A 17,500-nucleotide genomic window follows, 5' to 3' on the forward strand; every position below is an offset into this window, starting at 1 on the left:
GACATTTCTCCCCTCCCCTTCCCTCCTCTCTCTCTCTCTCTCTCTCTCTCTCTCTCTCTCTCTCTCTCTCTCTCTCTCTCCCTCTCTCTCTCTCTCTCTCTCTCTCTCTCTCTCTCTCTCTCCCTCTCTCTCTCATTCTCTCTATCTCCCTCCTCTCTCTCTCTCTCTCTCTCTCTCTCATTCTCTCTATCTCCCTCCTCTCTCTCTCTCTCATTCTCTCTATCTCCCTCCTCTCTCTCTCTCTCATTCTCTCTATCTCCCTCCTCTCTCTCTCTCTCATTCTCTCTATCTCCCTCCTCTGTCTCTCTCTCATTCTCTCTATCTCCCTCCTCTCTCTCTCTCTCATTCTCTCTATCTCCCTCCCCTCCCCTTCCCTCCTATCTCTCTCTCTCTCTCTCTCTCATTCTCTCTATCTCCCTCCTCTCTCTCTCTCTCATTCTCTCTATCTCCCTCCCCTCTCTCTCTCTCATTCTCTCTATCTCCCTCCTCTCTCTCTCTCTCTCATTCTCTCTATCTCCCTCCTCTCTCTCTCTCTCATTCTCTCTATCTCCCTCCTCTCTCTCTCTCTCATTCTCTCTATCTCCCTCCTCTCTCTCTCTCTCATTCTCTCTATCTCCCTCCTCTCTCTCTCTCTCTCATTCTCTCTATCTCCCTCCTCTCTCTCTCTCTCATTCTCTCTATCTCCCTCCTCTCTCTCTCTCTCATTCTCTCTATCTCCCTCCTCTCTCTCTCTCATTCTCTCTATCTCCCTCCTCTCTCTCTCTCATTCTCTCTATCTCCCTCCCCTCCCCTCCTCTCTCTCTCTCTCTCGCTCTCTCTCTCTCTCTCTATCTCCCTTCTCTCTCTCTCTCTCTCTCTCTCTCTCTCTCCCTCCCCCCTCTCTCTCTCTCTCTCTCTCTCTCTCTCTTCTGAGTAAAGACTTTGCAGGGATAGTGTGCAGCTCTCTCTCTCTCTCCTGTAAAGCTCCTTTAAACCTCAGGGCTTTAGTAGTACCACTAATATAGGGAATATGGCTCTGGTCTATAGTAGTACCACTATATAGGGATAGGGCTCTAGTCTATAGTAGTGCCACTATATAGGGAATAGGGCTCTAGTCTATAGTAGTGCACTATATAGGGAATAGGGCTCTAGTCTATAGTAGTGCACTATATAGAGACGCTGCTGGTCCCTCGTCACTGACACCTAGTAGGTGGTCAATTACTGTGGTAACTGTTGCTATGACTCTAGGGAACCTAGTAAGTAGTCAGTTACTGTGGTAACTGTTGCTATGACTCTAGAGAACCTAGTAGGTGGTCAATTACTGTGGTAACTGTTGCTATGACTCTAGGGAACCTAGTAGGTAGTCAGTTACTGTGGTAACTGTTGCTATGACTCTAGAGAACCTAGTAGGTGGTCAATTACTGTGGTAACTGTTGCTATGACTCTAGGGAACCTAGTAGGTAGTCAGTTACTGTGGTAACTGTTGCTATGACTCTAGAGAACCTAGTAGGTGGTCAATTACTGTGGTAACTGTTGCTATGACTCTAGGGAACCTAGTAGGTAGTCAGTTACTGTGGTACTGTTGCTATGACTCTAGGGAACCTAGTAGGTGGTCAATTACTGTGGTACTGTTGCTATGACTATTCTATTCTATTCTGTTATGTTCCATTCTATTATATTCTGTTCTGTTCCATTCTATTCTGTTCTGTTCCATTCTATTCTGTTCTGTTCCATTCTATTCTGTTCTGTTCCATTCTATTCTGTTCTGTTCCATTCTATTCTGCTCTGTTCTGTTCCATTCTATTCTGTTCTGTTCCATTCTATTCTGCTCTGTTCTGTTCCATTCTATTCTGCTCTGTTCTGTTCCATTCTATTCTGCTCTGTTCCATTATATTCTATTCTGTTCTGTTCCATTCTATTCTGCTCTGTTCCATTCTGTTCCATTCTATTCTGTTCCATTCGGTTCCATTCTATTCTGCTCTGTTCTGTTCCATTCTATTCTGCTCTGTTCTGTTCCATTCTATTCTGCTCTGTTCTGTTCCATTCTATTCTGCTCTGTTCCATTCTATTCTGTTCTGTTCTGTTCCATTCTATTCTACTCTGTTCTGTTCCATTCTATTCTGTTCCATTCTGTTCCATTCTATTCTGCTCTGTTCTGTTCTGTTCCATTCTATTCTATTCTGTTCTGTTCCATTCTGTTCCATTCTATTCTGCTCTGTTCTGTTCTGTTCTGTTCCATTCTATTCTATTCTGTTCTGTTCCATTCCATTCTGCTCTGTTCCATTCTGTTCCATTCTATTCTGCTCTGTTCTGTTCTGTTCCATTCTATTCTGCTCTGTTCTGTTCCATTCTATTTTGTTCTGTTCTGTTCCATTCTATTCTGCTCTGTTCCATTCTGTTCCATTCTATTCTGCTCTGTTCTGTTCTGTTCCATTCTATTCTGCTCTGTTCTGTTCCATTCTATTCTGTTCTGTTCAGTTCCATTCTATTCTGCTCTGTTCCATTCTATTCTGCTCTGTTCTGTTCCATTCTATTCTGCTCTGTTCCATTCTGTTCCATTCTATTCTGCTCTGTTCTGTTCCATTCTATTCTGCTCTGTTCCATTCTATTCTGCTCTGTTCTGTTCCATTCTATTCTGCTCTGTTATATTCTATTCTGCTCTGTTCTGTTCCATTCTATTCTGCTCTGTTCCATTCTGTTCCATTCTATTCTGCTCTGTTCTGTTCTGTTCCATTCTATTCTGCTCTGTTCTGTTCCATTCTATTCTGCTCTGTTCCATTCTATTCTGCTCTGTTCTGTTCTGTTCCATTCTATTCTATTCTGTTCTGTTCCATTCTATTCTGCTCTGTTCCATTCTATTCTGCTCTGTTCTGTTCCATTATATTCTGCTCTGTTCTGTTCCATTCTATTCTGCTCTGTTCCATTCTATTCTGTTCTGTTCCATTCTATTCTGCTCTGTTCCATTCTATTCTGCTCTGTTCTGTTCCATTCTATTCTGCTCTGTTCTGTTCCATTCTATTCTGCTCTGTTCCATTCTATTCTGCTCTGTTCTGTTCCATTCTATTCTGCTCTGTTCTGTTCCATTCTATTCTGCTCTGTTCCATTCTATTCTGCTCTGTTCTGTTCCATTCTATTCTGCTCTGTTCTGTTTCATTCTATTCTAATCTGCTATGTTCTGTTCTGTTCTGTTCTATTCTGCTCTGTTCCATTCTATTCTGCTCTGTTCTGTTCCATCTGGTCTTTTCTACTCTACTCTACTCTACTCTACTCTGGTCTGGTCTGTTCTACTCTACTCTACTCTACTCTGGTCTGTTCTACTCTACTCTACTCTGGTCTAGTCTGTTCTACTCTACTCTACTCTCGTCTGTTCTACCCTACTCTACTCTGGTCTAGTCTGTTCTACTCTACTCTGGTCTGGTCTGGTCTGCTCTGCTCTACTCTACTCTACTCTACTCTACTCTACTCTACTCTGGTCTGGTCTGGTCTACTCTACTCTACTCTACTCTATTCTGGTCTGGTCTGTTCTACTCTACTCTGCTCTACTCTACTCTACTCTACTCTACTCTACTCTACTCTACTCTGGTCTGGTCTGGTCTACTCTACTCTCCTCTCCTCTACTCTACTCTACTCTGCTCTGCTCTACTCTGGTCTACTCTACTCTGCTCTACTCTACTCTACTCTACTCTACTCTACTCTGGTCTGGTCTACTCTACTCTACTCTACTCTACTCTGGTCTACTCTGCTCTACTCTACTCTACTCTACTCTACTCTACTCTACTCTACTCTGGTCTACTCTGCTCTACTCTACTCTACTCTACTCTACTCTACTCTACTCTGGTCTGGTCTACTCTACTCTCCTCTACTCTACTCTACTCTACTCTACTCTACTCTGGTCTACTCTGCTCTACTCTACTCTACTCTACTCTACTCTACTCTGGTCTGGTCTACTCTACTCTCCTCTACTCTACTCTACTCTACTCTACTCTCCTCTACTCTACTCTACTCTACTCTACTCTACTCTACTCTCCTCTACTCTACTCTACTCTACTCTACTCTACTCTACTCTACTCTACTCTACTCTACTCTACTCTACTCTGGTCTGGTCTACTCTACTCTCCTCTACTCTACTCTACTCTACTCTACTCTACTCAACTCTACTCTACTCTGCTCAGTTCTGTAATGCAGTGTTGAGGATGTTCGAGGTTCTGCCGGTTAATTGAGTCGGTAATGCAGTGTTGAGGATGTTTGAGGTTCTGCCGGTTAATTGAGTTGGTAATGCAGTGTTGAGGATGTTCGAGGTTCTGCCGGTTAATTGAGTCGGTAATGCAGTGTTGACGATGTTTGAGGTTCTGCCGGTTAATTGAGTCGGTAATGCAGTGTTGACGATGTTTGAGGTTCTGCCGGTTAATTGAGTCGGTAATGCAGTGTTGAGGATGTTCGAGGTTCTGCCGGTTAATTGAGTCGGTAATGCAGTGTTGACGATGTTTGAGGTTCTGCCGGTTAATTGAGTCGGTAATGCAGTGTTGACGATGTTTGAGGTTCTGCCGGTTAATTGAGTCGGTAATGCAGTGTAGAGGATGTTTGAGGTTCTGCCGGTTAATTGAGTCGGTAATGCAGTGTTGCTTTGCCATTATCACCCTCCGCTTGAAGAAACCCTGGTGCAGCTAACAATGTGTGTGTGTGTGTGTGTGTGTGTGTGTGTGTGTGTGTGTGTGTGTGTGTGTGTGTGTGTGTGTGTGTGTGTGTGTGTGTGTGTGTGTGTGTGTGTGTGTGTGTGTGTGTGTGCGTTCGTGCGTTCGTGTGCATGCATGCGTATCCACATGTATAGTCAATAACAGCTCAGCCGTGCGTAATTGAAAGATCGGTGTTGTGATCGTTGGGCGCGCGGCGGGCAGATGATTTGACTGATATTGAAAAGCTTATCGGTGGCGCAACATGCAACTACGGCACAGTGAACGGAGGGAGACAGAGCAGCGCCAGAATAAATGTCTCGTTTCACGACGGGAAGGCTCCGAGAAACCTCCTCCTGAGTCGCCGGTTTATTGATGGTCATGAGGTCTTCCGTCTACATCCCAAACCTCCACCGCACACAGGAAAGGACATCTTGGTGAATTATTGTGTCTCACATGCTGTTGTTTGTTTCTGATCAAATCATATTTTCTCATTTTTATTAGAGAGAGAGAGAAAGAGATTGAGGTAGAGAAAGAGAGGGAGAGAGAGAGAGAAAGAGAAATAGGGAGAGGGAGGGAGAGAGAAAGAGAGAGAGGCAGGGAGAGAGAGAGAGAGAGAGAGAGAGAGAGAGAGAGAGAGAGAGAGAGAGGCAGGGAGAGAGAGAGAGAGAGAGAGAGAGAGAGAGAGAGAGAGAGAGAGAGAGGGAGGGAGGTTGGGAGGGAGGGGAAAGCGAAGTGCCTGTGATGTAGATGAATTGTAAGCTGAAGTTGGTTTTGAGGCGTCAAGAATTGCAAACCCGACCGCGTCATCAGATAGCTGTTGGCCAATATTCAATATGATATAACGGACCACACTAATAAAGAAATGACTCCCTTCCTTCTCGCCCCCCCCCCCCCTCCCCCCCATCTTCCATTCAAGAATACATATGTTTCTGTTTAATTAACGAGACTGATTTCTATAAACGACATTGCGCAGCTCAGCGGAGCGTAGGCGGTTATCTCGAGCTGGGTAGAGAGCTGTGCTTTCTCACCGACCTGAAAAACCAACCGACGTGCCCACTCCAACTCAGATTTGTTAAAATCCTTTTTTTTATTTTTTAGGTGACAATGATGTTGGATTATATTAAACTATAACTAGCCATTGACACATATATAAGTTGACCGCGTTGCTCACTTGTTTGTTGGTGAGTTTAGGAGTGATATATATGTGTGTGTGTGTGTGTGTGTGTGTGCAACCTATGTGACGGAATCCCCGTCCAGCCTTTAAGGAGCGGAGAGAGAGAGGGGAGGTGCGTGGACCGGTCCTCTCTCACTGCGGAACCCCGCGCGCTGAGCTGCCTGGACATTCCAACCTTCTTTTTGTTGGATTCAAATTATTATAATTTTTTAAACCCAACGAAATTTTATATTTATTTTATTTTATTTTAGTTCATTTTGTTTTCCCTCGTCAAAACCGTTTCTGGTGTGTGTGTGTGGTAAATCGGGATCACTACCGTGAGGAATTTACCGTTTATCCCGGGGTGTGTGTGTGGGGAAGAAAAACAGGTGGATTAATATATATTGTTTTGATTTCAACGGATGTGTTTGCGGATGTGAGGCGTTGTGGCTCGCGCGGGGCGCTCAGATGGAGTAGAAGGTTGCGATGTCCTCGCGGCTTCTGGAGCGATGTGGCACAGACAGCAGGTGAGTAACCACATAGATAGATAGCCCTCAACGGGGGTTTTATAGATAACATCAACGGGGTTTTTCATAGATAACCTCAACGGGGTTTTTAATTAATCTCCTTTTAAATAATCCATCACTATTTTGAGGGGGGGGGGGGGGGGGGGGGACGAATTCACATTTCAAGCGATACAACTGGACTAGGCGCTGACATGAATGGTATGGGGGGTTTTTAAATTAACCCCCCCCCCCCCCCCCCCCCACTTGTTCACTCCTAAAGTAGGCTAGAGCGGTGCTCCAAATCTCTGTTCCCCCCCCTTTCCTTCCCCTCAGCCCCTCAGCAGCACCTCGCTGTAGGCTAGGCAGTACCCTGGGCTCGCTGTCTCTCTCTCTCTGCCCACCAACCTGCGGAATGCCCTACATAACAACATAACAACCAGACACAACCCAGAAAAACGGAGACGTCGTGAGAGAGGGGAATATTTACTAGAGTTACCAGTGTCCCCCGGGGTCTATAGCTCCAACATCAAATCAGACAGTAAGCTACGTTAATTAAAAAACCCGGGGTTACAGATTGTCTGTTTATTTTACCTCCTTGTGTGAGAAGGAAGGTGATTCGTGTTTTAGTCGTGTGAAAGAGAAACACAGTCAGTGGAGGAGCCGAGGCAGCCCTTCTACCTACGACGCATTTTAGCGTCCTCTGTTTGGAAAACGGAGTCATTCAATCTGGAGAAAACTGGGTAGCCTTGGTAACACAACAACACGGGATTTCATACAAACACAGCACGGTGTAATTGACACTGTATAATGTCGTTGTTTTTTAAATTTATTTTATCGGCAGACCAAGTTTGAACACTTTTTTGGTTGGTTTGCTGACGCCGTGAGCACCGGAGCCTCGCGAGGGGGCGGACGGCTGCGGGGCCGTGTCTCTATCGTTCAAGATGGTGCCTGGGAGACCGAAGGGACCTCAGCCACACCGACTCTACCGCCACAGCTCCGCATGGTGACACTGAAGGTATGTCCGCACTTCCGCCTGCCTGCTGCGGCCCGACAAACACAGGAGAGGGATGAGGACTGGATAGTGGGTGTGTGTGTGACAGAGAGAGAGAGATAGTGTGTTTGCGTGCGCGCAGGCGAGAGGAGAGGGCTGTGTGTTTGCGTGGCTCTGACTGTCTCCACCGCTAAGCGGAGCTGTTGTATAAACACTGTGTGTGTGTGTCAGCAGAGAGAGTTAGTGACGCTGCCTGATGAGACAAATCATCATGAATTCACATCTAAAAATCCCAGTTTTCAGCTTTAGCGCAACCAAGTCACGTTGTAGAAACACATTCCTCCTCCCCTTCATCACCTCTCCTCCTTCCTCCTCTCCTCTCCTCTCTTCCCCTTTATCACCTCTCCTCCTTCCTCCTCTCATCTCCTCCCCTTCATCACCTCTCCTCCTTCCTCCTCTCCTCTCCTCTCCTCCCCTTTATCACCTCTCCTCCTTCCTCCTCTCATCTCCTCCCCTTCATCACCTCTCCTCCTTCCTCCTCTCCTCTCCTCCCCTTCATCACCTCTCCTCCTTCCCCCTCTCCTCCCCTTCATCGCTCTCCTCCTCCTCTCCATCACCTCTCCTCCTTTCTTCTCTCCCCCTTTCTTCTCTTCTCTTCTCTTCTCTTCTCTTCTCTTCTCTCCTCTCCTCTTCTCTTCTCTCCTCTCCTCTCCTCTCCTCTCCTCTCCTCTCCTCTCCTCTCCTCTTCTCTTCTCTTCTCTTCTCTTCTCTTCTCTTCTCTTCTCTTCTCTTCTCTTCTCTTCTCTTCTCTTCTCTTCTCCTCTCCTCTCCTCTCCTCTCCTCTCCTCCTTCCTCCTCTCCTCTCCTCCCCTTCATCACCTCTCCTCCTTCCCCCTCTCCTCTCCTCCCCTTCATCGCTCTCCTCCTCCTCTCCATCACCTCTCCTCCTTTCTTCTCTCCTCCTTTCTTCTCTTCTCTTCTCTTCTCTTCTCTTCTCTCCTCTCCTCTTCTCTTCTCTCCTCTCCTCTCCTCTCCTCTCCTCTCCTCTCCTCTCCTCTCCTCTCCTCTCCTCTCCTCTTCTCTTCTCTTCTCTTCTCTTCTCCTCTCCTCTCCTCTCCTCTCCTCTCCTCTCCTCTCCTCTCCTCTCTCAGTGTATGTATGTGTAAGAGGCAGAACACGGAGGGCAGCCTGAGAGGTAAAACTCTCTACACAACACACACTGTATTGTATGATGTGTACAGTGCTTGACTTGAACTGAAATAGCTGCGGGTGATGTTTATATTTAGGTGCAGGAACTCCACAATATGTTTGAGATAATATTTTGTAAGAGGTGTAGGAAGTCAAGCTGTAGAAATGTTGAGGTGTCGTCGGTATTCAGTTCTGGTGAGATCCTGCCTAAGTCAAAGCACTATGCTTGTATGTAACAGCTGTATCCTATCAACCATGACCAGAGGTTAGAGGTTAGACCAGAGGTTGGACGTAAGACCAGAGGTTGGACCAGAGGTTAGAGGTTAGACCAGAGGTTAGACCAGAAGTTAGAGGTTAGACCAGAGGTTAGAGGTTAGACCAGAGGTTAGACCAGAGGTTGGACATTAGACCAGAGGTTGGACAAGTGGTTAGAGGTTAGACCAGAGGTTAGACCAGTGGTTAGAGGTTAGACCAGAGGTTAGACCAGAGGTTAGACCAGAGGTTAGAGGTTAGACCAGAGGTTGGATGTTAGACCAGAGGTTGGACCAGAGTTTAGACCAGAGGTTAGACCAGAGTTTAGAGGTTAGACCAGAGGTTAGACCAGAGGTTAGAGGTTAGACCAGAGGTTGGACGTTAGACCAGAGGTTGGACCAGAGGTTAGAGGTTAGACCAGAGGTTGGACCAGAGGTTAGAGGTTAGACCAGAGGTTAGACCAGAGGTTGGAGGTTAGACCAGAGGTTGGAGGTTAGACCAGAGGTTGGAGGTTAGACCAGAGGTTAGAGGATAGACCAGAGGTTATAGGTTAGATCAGGGGTTATACCAGAGGTTACACCAGAGGTTAGAGGTTAGACCAGGGGTTAGAGGTTAGACCAGAGGTTAGAGGTTAGACCAGAGGTTAGAGGTTAGACCAGGGGTTAGAGTTTAGACCAGGGGTTAGAGGTTAGAACAGAGGTTAGAGGTTAGACCAGAGATTAGACGAGAGGTCAGAGTTTAGACCAGAGGATAGACAGGGAATTAGTAGCTGGTTGAAATAGAACCTTTTACATCAGGGGTAGAAAACTAGATTAATCCGTGGGCAGATCTTTCGCCAGAGCACACGGTCCCCTGTCTGACCCTTGTCTTACATGCTGATTTAAACAGCTAGTCTATTCTCACTGCTCACATCATGTGTGTGTGTAGCTGTGTGTTTAGCTGTGTGTGTGTGTGTGTGTGTGTGTAGCTGTGTGCGTGTAGCTGTGTGTGTGTGTGTGTGTGTGTGTGTGTGTGTGTGTGTGTGTGTGTAGCTGTGCGTGTGTAGATATGTGTTTAGCTGTGTGTGTGTAGCTGTTTGTGTGTAGCTGTGTGTGTAGCTGTTTGTGTGTAGCTGTGTGTGTGTGTGTGTGTAGCTGTGTGTGTGTGTAGATATGTGTGTAGCTATTTGTGTGTAGCTGTGTGTGTGTAGCTGTGTGTGTGTGTGGAGCTGTGTGTGTGTAGCTGTGTGTGTGTGTGGAGTCAAGCATTAAGAGTAAAATCTCTCCTCTCCTCCCTCCCTCCCCCTCCCTCACCCCTAACCCCAACCAACCATCCCCTCCTCTTGTCTACTCTTCCAAACACACACACACACACACACACACACACACACACACACACACACACACACACACACACACACACACACACACACACACACACACACACACACACACAACCCCAAAGTGGCAGAAGTGACTGTTTTGTAGCTTACTGAAGTATTTATGTGGAAAAAGCCACTAGGCTCTTTAACTAGCTGCTGCTCTGCTCTGCTTGGCGGGGGGACTGACTGGCTGGAGAACAGACTTGGTGTTTTTAGGAATAAAACACACACATACACACACACACATAGAGACACATACACACACACACATAGAGGTATCATCATGCCCATTGAAACTAAACTGAGGTGCCACATTTATAATCTTCGGGAAATATACAAGACAAAATATATATATATAAGAATAGAATATATATATACAGGCAGAACATCATAAAGATATTGAGTTAGCCGCCAGTTTCCCCTCATCACACTGAGACAGCAGCTGGTTCCTGTCTTCAGTGGTCCAATGCCAAGGGAAGTTGTGGTTCATGTCTTCAGTGGTCCAATGCCAAGGGAAGTTGTGGTTCATGTCTTCAGTGGTCCAATGCCAAGGGAAGTTGTGGTTCCTGTCTTCAGTGGTCCAATGCCAAGGGAAGTTGTGGTTCCTGTCTTCAGTGGTCCAATACCAAGGGAAGTTGTGGTTCCTGTCTTCAGTGTTAGCTCTCTGTGTAGATCCAAGGGCCAGCCGTGCTGCCCTGTTCTAATCAAATCAAATCAAATCAAATTTATTTATATAGCCCTTCGTACATCAGCTGATATCTCAAAGTGCTGTACAGAAACCCAGCCTAAAACCCCAAACAGCAAGCAATGCAGGTGTAGAAGCACGGTGGCTAGGAAAAACTCCCTAGAAAGGCCAAAACCTAGGAAGAAACCTAGAGAGGAACCAGGCTATGTCGGGTGGCCAGTCCTCTTCTGGCTGTGCCGGGTGGAGATTATAACAGAACATGGTCAAGATGTTCAAATGTTCATAAATGACCAGCATGGTCGAATAATAATAAGGCAGAACAGTTGAAACTGGAGCAGCAGCACAGTCAGGTGGACTGGGGACAACAAGGAGTCATCATGTCAGGTATTCCTGGGGCATGGTCCTAGGGCTCAGGTCCTCCGAGAGAGAGAAAGAGAGAATTAGAGAACGCACACTTAGATTCACACAGGACACCGAATAGGACAGGAGAAGTACTCTAGATATAACAAACTGACCCTAGCCCCCCCGACACATAAACTACTGCAGCATAAATACTGGAGGCTGACACAGGAGGGGTTAGGAGACACTGTGGCCCCATCCGAGGACACTCCCGGACAGGGCCAAACAGGAAGGATATAACCCCACCCACTTTGCCAAAGCACAGCCCCCACACCACTAGAGGGATATCTTCAACCACCAACTTACCATCCTGAGACAAGGCTGAGTATAGCCCACAAAGACCTCCGCCACAGCACAACCCAAGGGGGGGGGGGGGGGGGGGGCAACTGTAACTGTAATTGGCCAACTGTAATTTTCCTTAGTCCCTCTTTGTGGCACCTGACCACACGACTGAACAGTAGTCCAGGTGCGACAAAACCAGGGCCTGTAGGATCTGCCTTGTTGATAGTGTTGTTAAGAAGGTAGAAACTAGGACCTGTTGGACCTGACTTGTTGATAGTGCTGTTAAGAAGGTAGAAACTAGGGCCTGTAGGACATGCCTTGTTGATAGTGTTGTTTAAGAAGGTAGAAACTAAGGCCTGTAGGACCTGCCTTGTTGATAGTGTTAAGAAGGTAGAAACTAGGGCCTGTAGGACCTGCCTTGTTGATAGTGTTGTTAAGAAGGTAGAAACTAGGGCCTGTAGGACCTGCCTTGTTGATAGTGTTGTTAAGAAGGTATAAACTAGGGCCTGTTGGACCTGACTTGTTGATAGTGCTGTTAAGAAGGTAGAAACTAGGGCCTGTAGGACATGCCTTGTTGATAGTGTTGTTTAAGAAGGTAGAAACTAAGGCCTGTAGGACCTGCCTTGTTGATAGTTTTGTTTAAGAAGGTAGAAACTAGGGCCTGTAGGACCTGCCTTGTTGATAGTGTTGTTAAGAAGGTTGAAACTAGGGCCTGTAGGACCTGCCTTGTTGATAGTGTTGTTAAGATGGTAGAAACTGGGGCCTGTAGGACCTGCCTTGTTGATAGTGTTGTTAAGAAGGTAGAAACTAGGGCCTGTAGGACCTGCCTTGTTGATAGCGTTGTTAAGAAGGTAGAAACTAGGGCCTGTAGGACCTGCCTTGTTGATAGTGCTGTTAAGAAGGTAGAAACTAGGGCCTGTAGGACCTGCCTTGTTGATAGTGCTGTTAAGAAGGTAGAAACTAGGGCCTGTAGGACCTGCCTTGTTGATAGTGTTGTTAAGATGGTAGAAACTGGGGCCTGTAGGACCTGCCTTGTTGATAGTGTTGTTAAGAAGGTAGAAACTAGGGCCTGTAGGACATGCCTTGTTGATAGTGTTGTTTAAGAAGGTAGAAACTAAGGCCTGTAGGACCTGCCTTGTTGATAGTTTTGTTTAAGAAGGTAGAAACTAGGGCCTGTAGGACCTGCCTTGTTGATAGTGCTGTTAAGAAGGTAGAAACCAGGGCCTGTAGGACCTGCCTTGTTGATAGTGTTGTTAAGAAGGTAGAAACTAGGGCCTGTAGGACCTGCCTTGTTGATAGTGTTGTTAAGAAGGTAGAAACTAGGGCCTGTAGGACCTGCCTTGTTGATAGCGTTGTTAAGAAGGTAGAAACTAGGGCCTGTAGGACCTGCCTTGTTGATAGTGCTGTTAAGAAGGTAGAAACTAGGGCCTGTAGGACCTGCCTTGTTGATAGTGCTGTTAAGAAGGTAGAAACTAGGGCCTGTAGGACCTGCCTTGTTGATAGTGTTGTTAAGATGGTAGAAACTGGGGCCTGTAGGACCTGCCTTGTTGATAGTGTTGTTAAGAAGGTAGAAACTAGGGCCTGTAGGACATGCCTTGTTGATAGTGTTGTTTAAGAAGGTAGAAACTAAGGCCTGTAGGACCTGCCTTGTTGGTAGTGTTGTTAAGAAGGTAGAAACTAGGGCCTGCAGGACCTGCCTTGTTGATAGTTTTGTTTAAGAAGGTAGAAACTAGGGCCTGTAGGACCTGCCTTGTTGATAGTGTTGTTAAGATGGTAGAAACTGGGGCCTGTAGGACCTGCCTTGTTGATAGTGTTGTTAAGAAGGTAGAAACTAGGGCCTGTAGGACATGCCTTGTTGATAGTGCTGTTAAGAAGGTAGAAACCAGGGCCTGTAGGACCTGCCTTGTTGGTAGTGTTGTTAAGAAGGTAGAAACTAGGGCCTGTAGGACATGCCTTGTTGATAGTGTTGTTAAGAAGGTAGAAACTAGGGCCTGTAGGACCTGCCTTGTTGATAGTGCTGTTAAGAAGGTAGAAACCAGGGCCTGTAGGACCTGCCTTGTTGGTAGTGTTGTTAAGAAGGTAGAAACTAGGGCCTGTAGGACATGCCTTGTTGATAGTGTTGTTTAAGAAGGTAGAAACTAGGGCCTGTAGGACCTGCCTTGTTGATAGTTTTGTTTAAGAAGGTAGAAACTAGGGCCTGTAGGACCTGCCTTGTTGATAGTGTTGTTAAGATGGTAGAAACTGGGGCCTGTAGGACCTGCCTTGTTGATAGTGTTGTTAAGAAGGTAGAAACTAGGGCCTGTAGGACCTGCCTTGTTGATAGTGCTGTTAAGAAGGTAGAAACCAGGGCCTGTAGGACCTGCCTTGTTGGTAGTGTTGTTAAGAAGGTAGAAACTAGGGCCTGTAGGACATGCCTTGTTGATAGTGTTGTTTAAGAAGGTGGAAACTAGGGCCTGTAGGACCTGCCTTGTTGATAGTTTTGTTTAAGAAGGTAGAAACTAGGGCCTGTAGGACCTGCCTTGTTGATAGTGTTGTTAAGATGGTAGAAACTGGGGCCTGTAGGACCTGCCTTGTTGATAGTGTTGTTAAGAAGGTAGAAACTAGGGCCTGTAGGACCTGCCTTGTTGATAGTGCTGTTAAGAAGGTAGAAACCAGGGCCTGTAGGACCTGCCTTGTTGATAGTGTTGTTAAGAAGGTAGAAACTGGGGCCTGTAGGACCTGCCTTGTTGATAGTGTTGTTAAGAAGGTAGAAACTAGGGCCTGTAGGACATGCCTTGTTGATAGTGCTGTTAAGAAGGTAGAAACCAGGGCCTGTAGGACCTGCCTTGTTGGTAGTGTTGTTAAGAAGGTAGAAACTAGGGCCTGTAGGACATGCCTTGTTGATAGTGTTGTTAAGAAGGTAGAAACTAGGGCCTGTAGGACCTGCCTTGTTGATAGTGCTGTTAAGAAGGTAGAAACCAGGGCCTGTAGGACCTGCCTTGTTGGTAGTGTTGTTAAGAAGGTAGAAACTAGGGCCTGTAGGACATGCCTTGTTGATAGTGTTGTTTAAGAAGGTAGAAACTAGGGCCTGTAGGACCTGCCTTGTTGATAGTTTTGTTTAAGAAGGTAGAAACTAGGGCCTGTAGGACCTGCCTTGTTGATAGTGTTGTTAAGATGGTAGAAACTGGGGCCTGTAGGACCTGCCTTGTTGATAGTGTTGTTAAGAAGGTAGAAACTAGGGCCTGTAGGACCTGCCTTGTTGATAGTGCTGTTAAGAAGGTAGAAACCAGGGCCTGTAGGACCTGCCTTGTTGGTAGTGTTGTTAAGAAGGTAGAAACTAGGGCCTGTAGGACATGCCTTGTTGATAGTGTTGTTTAAGAAGGTAGAAACTAGGGCCTGTAGGACCTGCCTTGTTGATAGTTTTGTTTAAGAAGGTAGAAACTAGGGCCTGTAGGACCTGCCTTGTTGATAGTGTTGTTAAGATGGTAGAAACTGGGGCCTGTAGGACCTGCCTTGTTGATAGTGTTGTTAAGAAGGTAGAAACTAGGGCCTGTAGGACCTGCCTTGTTGATAGTGCTGTTAAGAAGGTAGAAACCAGGGCCTGTAGGACCTGCCTTGTTGATAGTGTTGTTAAGAAGGTAGAAACTAGGGCCTGTAGGACCTGCCTTGTTGATAGTGCTGTTAAGAAGGTAGAAACCAGGGCCTGTAGAACCTGTCTTGCTGATAGTGTTGTGAAGAAGGTAGAAACTAGGGCTTTTAGGACCTGCCTTGTTGATAGTGTTGTTAAGAAGGTAGAAACTAGGGCCTGTAGGACCTGCCTTGTTGATAGTGTTGTTAAGAAGGTAGAAACTAGGGCCTGTAGGACCTGCCTTGTTGATAATGCTGTTAAGAAGGTAGAAACTAGGGCCTGTAGGACCTGCCTTGTTGATAGTGTTGTTAAGAAGGTAGAGCAGAGCTTTATTATGGACAGACTTCTCCCCATCTTAGCTATTGTTGTATCAATATGTTTTGACCATGACAGTTTACAATCCAGGGTTACTCCAAGCAGTTTAGTCATCTCAACTTACTCAATTTCCCCATTATTCATTACAAGATTTAGTTGAGGTTTATCCTCAGTAATTTTCTATCCAAGTTGTCAGACCCCTGTGGCTTGACATTGTTGATACTGTTCCACACTCACTTTTTTCAGAATTCAAAATTACAATGCTTGTCTTTCATAATTTGATCAGATATATTTGGGTGTGTAGTGTCAGCGTTTGTTGCTGGCATGTCATGCCTTGTTTGCTAATCTTGCCAATGAGGGAAAAGCATTAAAGTAGTTGGCAATATTCAGTGGGTTTTTGTGATGAATGAGCCACATCTGATTCAATGAATGATGAAGCTGAATTTGCCTTTTTTTGTTGTTGCCCAAAACTTCATTTAAGGTTTAAAGCTCCAACGCTTTTTAATATCATTCTTTACATCATTTATCTTTGTTTCATCGTCACATGACTTCTCAATCTGCAGGACCTTTGCCAATCGGTTGTGCAGCCAGACCTATCTGTCATTCCTTTTGCCTCATCCTTCTCAACCATAACAAAAAAAATGTTTCAATTCCTCATCAATCCAACGTGGATTTAACGGTTTCTACAGTCGTTTTCTTAATGGCTCATTAGTAACTGGGATAAGCAATTTCATAGATGTGTCAAGTGCAGCGTCTGGTCGCTCGTCATTACACAGCACAGACCAGCAGCGTCTGGTCGCTCGTCATTACACAGCACGGACCAGCAGCGTCTGGTCGCTCGTCATTACACAGCACGGACCAGCAGCGTCTGGTCGCTCGTCATTACACAGCACGGACCAGCAAATACTATTTACATCAACAACATAGGAATCACCACAAACAATTGTATGACCTCTTATATAGAACATTAGGCCCAGCCTTTTGGAACTTTGGTTTTCCTAGATATGACTACTATATTGTGATCACAACAGACGATGAATTTGGATACTGCTTTCAAACACATTTATGCAGCAATAGTAAAGATATGATCAAACCATGTTGATGATTCAATTTCTGTACTGTTTGTAACTACCCTGGTAGGTTGATTGATAACCTGATCCAGGTTGCCAGCACTGGTTACAGTTCGAAGCTTTCTCTTGAGTGGGCAGTTTGATGAGAGCCAGTCAATATTTAAATCACCCAGAAAATATACTTCTCTGTTGATATCACACACATTATCAGGCACTTCACACATATTATCCAGATACTGACTGTTAACACTTGGTCTATAGCAGCTTCACACCAGAATGGGCTTTAGGTGAGGCAGATGAACCTGTAGCCATATTACTTCAACAGTATTTAACATTATCCAGATACTGACTGTCTATAGCAGCTTCCCACCAGAACGGGCTTTAGGTGAGGCAGATGAACCTGTAGCCATATTACTTCAACAGTATTTAACTTGAGATCCTCTCTCAGCTTTACAGGAATGTGGTTCTGAATATAAACGGCAACCACCTCCACCTTTGGCATTTCTGTATTTTCTGTAGATGTTATAACCTTGTATTTCTACCACTGTATCATCAAAGGTATCATCTCAGTGAGTTTCAGAGACAGTCAGAATATGAACGTCATCTGCTACAAGCAAGTTATTGACTTTATGAGCCTTGTTTCTTTAAGCTACATATGTTAACGTTGGCAATTTTTTTTAGCACTTTTCTGGGATGCTTGCTTGTTTTCATTGCTTTATTGGGAAGCTTAGCAGAAGTAGACATGCTCATGTTATTTATGTTAGTGCAGGTTGAGCTGCACACAGTGAACTTCCTACTCAGTACACACTACCTCAGTGCTAACAGTGTAACTCTGGTTCATAGGCACATGATGACATGATTACTGCATTCAACAGCTGTAGGATCAGCAGAGGCATCCAGGTCAGTTAGAGGGACATACATTAGGTTACTTACACTGTGTCTTCCAACGCCTCCTGGTGTAATGTACATATGCTGAAGCATTGTGACAAGTCAGCGACCCAATGATTAACTGAGCTGGGCCATTGATAAGTCATTGTCTC

General features: G+C 45.6%; 1 protein-coding gene across 1 annotated transcript in view; it reads left to right on the forward strand.

Annotated features, from left to right (window-relative positions):
- The first annotated feature begins 5,549 nt into the window (after window positions 1-5,549).
- LOC118940215 (glutamate receptor ionotropic, NMDA 2A-like) overlaps window positions 5,550-17,500 on the forward strand; it is a 176,526-nt gene continuing 164,575 nt past the window's right edge. Inside the window, exons 1-2 of the mRNA XM_036948682.1 lie at window positions 5,550-6,332; window positions 7,153-7,326. Coding sequence (XP_036804577.1) covers window positions 6,315-6,332; window positions 7,153-7,326 — 192 coding nt within the window. The 5' untranslated portion in view covers window positions 5,550-6,314. The remainder of the gene's footprint in view (window positions 6,333-7,152; window positions 7,327-17,500) is intronic.

The sequence above is a fragment of the Oncorhynchus mykiss genome, chromosome 17 (genome assembly GCF_013265735.2).
Source record: "Oncorhynchus mykiss isolate Arlee chromosome 17, USDA_OmykA_1.1, whole genome shotgun sequence".
Classification (NCBI taxonomy): domain Eukaryota; kingdom Metazoa; phylum Chordata; class Actinopteri; order Salmoniformes; family Salmonidae; genus Oncorhynchus; species Oncorhynchus mykiss.